Source organism: Rutilus rutilus (genome assembly GCF_951802725.1).
Source record: "Rutilus rutilus genome assembly, chromosome: 25".
Classification (NCBI taxonomy): domain Eukaryota; kingdom Metazoa; phylum Chordata; class Actinopteri; order Cypriniformes; family Leuciscidae; genus Rutilus; species Rutilus rutilus.
In genome coordinates this window covers 17,168,467-17,173,589 of record NC_140229.1, presented here as the reverse complement: position 1 = coordinate 17,173,589, position 5,123 = coordinate 17,168,467, and the positions used below count along the sequence as shown (strand labels likewise).

Here is a 5,123-nt window from a genome sequence, read left to right as displayed (position 1 = left end):
AGTCCAGAGGAAATTTAAGGTTTTGATATTAAGATAATTACTTCTTTTTCAAAATATAATGCATAGTGCTAGTAGGCCTACGTTTATTAGTCACATTCTTCCACTTGAGTAAACTTAGAATAAACTATTGCTATATAATACATATATAAATGAGCAAAACTTGGCCACTAAATATTTAATATTCAATTATTTTAATGATCACAATTAAATTTTTAATTTTATTAAATTGAACAAGCGCAACATTCAGCATTCAATCAAATATTCTAAAAGATGTTTTATTAAGAATAATGTTATTTCAACATAATATCTCGTTATTTCGACATAATATGTGTGCGTGCAACAATCAAGAAGTGCATTTGTAAATCCGGTGACGCGTGCATTGATTTTTATTAATAAACTTCTGACAGTGTCGACTCGGCTGCAGAGATGAAGTTGACGATCGCCATCTCCGTAGTGAACGCGCCTAGAGAGAGAAATGCACATAATCGATTACATAATCAGAGAGTAGCCTAGCTTTTTTCTTTCGTTTTAAATTATTTCGTTTAAAGACTATTTAAGCTTTGTGTATTTGATGTATTTCTCTTGTCTGTGTGAGGCATAGGCTGAGTTTCGTTAAGTTAGGATGAGATGCGCTCCAGTTAACGTGCAATAAGTAAGTGACCGCGCGGACGCCTCCATGATTATATCAACAAGCAATTTGTTGATGAATAAAATTTATTAAAATTAAGATACAATTTATACAAAACGAAATTCACTTTAAAGAAAGGATTTAAACAGTTGACATTTTCACAAATTTCAGTGTCCTTCCACACCTCCATCCCCAGTTTGCAAGGAAAAGAAACAAGCCCTTGAGCCCACTGTCCTTGTGCAAAACGCACACATACATAAGATTTGCGGAATTCTATGTATAATAATCATGGATGTACTGTTTGAAGATTGACAGGGAGAGGACCAGCATACTATTAGGACTGTACTTACAGTTTTTTTTTTTTTTTTTTTTTTCATTAAAAGGTTTGAGTACAATCGGTAAAAAATTAAAAGTTAGGAACAACACAGCACATCACAGCCAAAAGTGGGTATTGAGGATCAACTCCTGCATATTGTACATTTTAAACACAAGAGTTATTTCAAATAATATCTAAAGAATATTCACAGTTCATTAGCTGTGCGAGAATCACAGTTCATTTTCTTCCTCCAAGCAGAGAAATGTACACTGAACTTATAAAAAAACAACTTGACTACTACCATCCACAGAGTAAATCTAATCCCATGCTGTCTGGTTTAGATTTCGTTCGTGTGAACATCCATACGCAGCACAAAAGTCCGGTATCATCCATAAAATTGAAGTATAGGCGGAGATAGCAGCGTTACCTAGCTACTTCCTATGGCAAGACCCCTGTTCAAAGATGGCGGCGGTTTTGACGCATGTTTAGAACCCCAAGGCGACATCTAGTGTTTATATCTATGATGATTAACTACCTCAAAGTCCAAAAGTGTCCTATAAAAAGTTATATGAATGTGTTATTTTCATAAACCCAAGAGTTTCTGTCTCTGACTATCAGGATGAAGGTGAGTATTGCTCTGCTGATGCTGTGCTGTCTGTCACTCACTGGTGGACAAACTGATGTGGAAGAACAAAACTGCCAGCCAAACACCTGGAATGAGGTGAGAGATGTAAGAGACATGATGGTGGAGCTCAGAGTCAAGTTGAATATGGTGATGAACGACAATTCAAGTTAGTAGTGGTTGCTTTTTCTGTCACCCTTTAAATACTTATCTTTAAAATAACAGATTCAAAAAACACTATACAATACAAAGCAACATTAAATAAGTAATTTAAATAAATAGACTCATAATGTTTTATAGGAATGGCAGAACAAATACTGGAGCTGAAGATAGAGAATGCAGGTACTCAAAAGTGTATTAAGATGCCGCCTAGTTTTCAAAATGGAATAATTTAACAAAATATGTGAAAATTACAATTAAAATGCCTTATTAAGGAGCTTGATACAGTATGTTCCGATGTGGGAGGGAAAAATAATGCAGAGCTTTATTTCACGTAGGAAATGCATCCTATGCTCCTTTAAATAATATGAAATATATATATATATTCAGCTAGAATTAATGATTTGAATAATTTTAGGGCTGAATGAACGCATGAAGGTCAGTGAAACCCAGCTGGAAGAATTAAAGAGAGAAAATGCAGGTAATAAAATGTTCCTTTTTTATTTAAACATTTACAGTCAGCATTAAATGCACAGTAAATATAACTCTGAACATATGTTTTTAATTTGGGTTTGAAATTATTTTCTGCCCACAGAACAACCTAAAGTGGCATTTACAGCTGGCTTGGGGATCCGTGGCCATTTAGGTCCCCTGACTACTGAGATCACACTGAAATTCAACAACGTCTTCACAAATATTGGTAACAACTACAACCCAACAACAGGTACTTTAAGCTATAGCTAATGTCTTTCCTTTTTATCAGACCCATTTTACATTTGATCTGACGGTTTTGTCAACGGCAGGTCTCTTCACCGCACCAGTTAGAGGAGTCTACTACTTCAGATTCACTATATGTGGTAATCGAATCAACCAGTCAACAGGTGCAAATTTATATAAAAATGGGCAGAATATTGTGTCAGTGGGTCAATGGCTTCATCACGATCAGCACCGATATGCATCAAATGGAGCTGTCCTGCAGCTGGAAGTGGGTGATGAAGTTTGCATGAAGCTCCTCCCAGGTTACACCATCTATGACAGTGCAGGTAACCTCAGCACTTTCAGTGGATTCCTCATTTACCCAATATAGTGATTGACCACTGAACACTGACAAAACATGGACGCTTTTATTGATCCTCTGGTTGTTCATTCTCTAACAAAAGACAAATTCACTTATCTGTGCTCTTACTACATTAGTTTTGAATTTTCAATTATATAACTACAATCTTCATCTTCAATCTTCAACTGACTGCTCTCAGAAAATTCACAATTATACTCATGCTGTATTAATCTGATACTACCATGGAAAAGTCAGTAACTATAATGATTTTGCATGCTTTTGTTTGCATTAACTAAATTGTACATGCCTAAAAACCTCTGTATCTGCTTAAAAATATAATAATAATAATAATTTCATATTATTGTTATACTCTTTATAATACATCAGTATGATTTGTATTATTAAATAACAGTATTGTTGTGTTGTAGAACTGAAGCTAAAACAGTAAATAAATCATGTAATGTTTTAGTGCAAAAAATAATATAGTGTAATACTGCAGTGCACAAATACAACACAAAAAAAGTGTTCTAAGACAACATGATAGAAAAAGTAAATAAATGTAATGATTGTTGTGCTGCAGTTGCTTCTGAGTTGCTGTCAGGTTATATGAGAATGTGCTGTCTATGATTACTTATGCTTGCAGTTGAACACATAACATAAGTGTTTGTTTTATTATTATTCATACCACAACAGTAAATAAGTGTGTCTTTATAGAAATTGTATAATATATATAATCTAATAAAATTGTCTCTACATTTTAAATGGACAGCATATTGAATCATGTCCGGAAAACGTGAAGAATATGCTTTATTGGTGTCTATAAAAGTTAAAAAAAAACATTTCATAATCTATAAGCATGTACACTAATGATAAGTATATATTTTTAGTACACCATACTTATACAAATGAACTAGATCTATTCATTTATTTCTATTATAAGGGATGGAAATTGATAGAAAGAGATTAGGATTAAAATAGTCCCCATGCTGTGACTCCTTATCCCTCTAGTGGACAACATTAATATCACAGCCTTCATCTTTCAGCTTAAATTAATTAAATGTACATTCATTCTTATTAAAGCTAATAAAGTTATTCAGAGCAGAGAGTGATTTTCTCTTTTTCGTTTCTTGTTTGATTAACATTAAGGACACAGACAGCAGTAGGTATATTAGGCTGCTGTCACTTTAAGACCTTCCAACTGTTTATGTAATTTAAGACATAATGATTGTGTTTACGTCAATATACTCCACAAAATAGTTATTTGTCAAGATTTATTGCGCTTACAGTTTTTTTCAACTGCTTACACACATTTTCAAAACTTTGCCTCTTTTTTTTCAAAACTTTACACACAAATCCAAGAGTTGCACACACAAAATGCAAAATGCCTCACATATCATGGTAAATGAAGCACTGCATTCAAAATATCACAAACACATCTCAAAAGCAATCTTTCACAGCAATTCGTACGAATTCTACGAGGTGGCTAATTCGTATTTTCATACGACCTCACTCGTACGAATTAGTAAGATTTTTGCTAAATCGTACATATTTTACGAATTGCCCAATTCGTATGAATTCATACGAATGACCTACCCCTGACCCCGCCCCTAAACCTACCCATCACGTGGGTTTAGACAAATCGTACAAATTCATACGAGTGAGGTCGTACGAATTCGTACGAATTAGCCACCTTTTTATCACTCGTACGAATTTGTACGAATTGGTCGTGAGATAGCGTTGGTATATCATATACACAGTTATTCAAAACCTAAAGCTCTTCTTTCATGAGCTCCTATGTACATTTCTGTACAAGATTTTAAGTAATTGGCAGAGAGATGTTGAAAAATTCACGGTAAACACAAAAGCAAGATTGAACCCAAACCTTTTTTTTTTAATTCTTTTTTTTTTTTACTTTAAGCATTTGTGGTTGTGAATACCATAGATATCATATAAAGGCTAGATGTCTCGTCCGCGCTGCTGGCCAATGGAGGTCCGCACATGGCGGCCATCTTACCACAGGGTGCTCACTCGTAACATGGTGCATGTACTTTTAAATAACCATAACTTGCTCAATTTTCTACCGATTTTCAAACGGTTTGGTTTGTTATTAACGTCAGAGATGTAGCTATGAAACTGCATACATATGAATAATTATACAAATGGACTTCCATATGAAAGAATTATAGCCACGGTAATGACGTTTGTAAGAAACCAAACCGTTTGTAAATCCGTCAAGATTTCACCGAGATAAGAGGATTTGTGTGCGTGCTGCTCACTTACCTTACTTCACAGAGCCCTGTGGTAAGATGGCCGTCGGTGATGCCGGAAGTGACTCCGCCTT

At 34.6% G+C, this 5,123-nt stretch overlaps 1 protein-coding gene across 1 annotated transcript; it reads left to right on the top strand.

Moving 5' to 3' along the window:
* The first annotated feature begins 1,557 nt into the window (after nt 1–1,557).
* Nucleotides 1,558–3,877, top strand: cbln17 (cerebellin 17). Its single transcript, XM_084399804.1, has 5 exons — nt 1,558–1,735; nt 1,867–1,908; nt 2,144–2,206; nt 2,321–2,449; nt 2,529–3,877. The coding sequence occupies exons 1-5, from the start codon at nt 1,564–1,566 to the stop codon at nt 2,810–2,812; spliced, it is 690 nt and encodes a 229-aa protein (XP_084255930.1). The 5' UTR covers nt 1,558–1,563; the 3' UTR covers nt 2,813–3,877.
* Nucleotides 3,878–5,123: the final 1,246 nt, after the last annotated feature.

What these genes read in the sequence shown, in the direction of transcription:
- cbln17 (XM_084399804.1), top strand. Translation starts at nt 1,564, where the DNA reads ATGAAGGTGAGTATTGCTCTGCTGATGCTGTGCTGTCTGTCACTCACT. An exon ending in GCTGAAGATAGAGAATGCAG is followed by an intron (nt 1,909 to 2,143) that starts GTACTCAAAAGT and finishes GAATAATTTTAG; the next exon opens with GGCTGAATGAACGCATGAAG. An exon ending in CAACTACAACCCAACAACAG is followed by an intron (nt 2,450 to 2,528) that starts GTACTTTAAGCT and finishes TGTCAACGGCAG; the next exon opens with GTCTCTTCACCGCACCAGTT.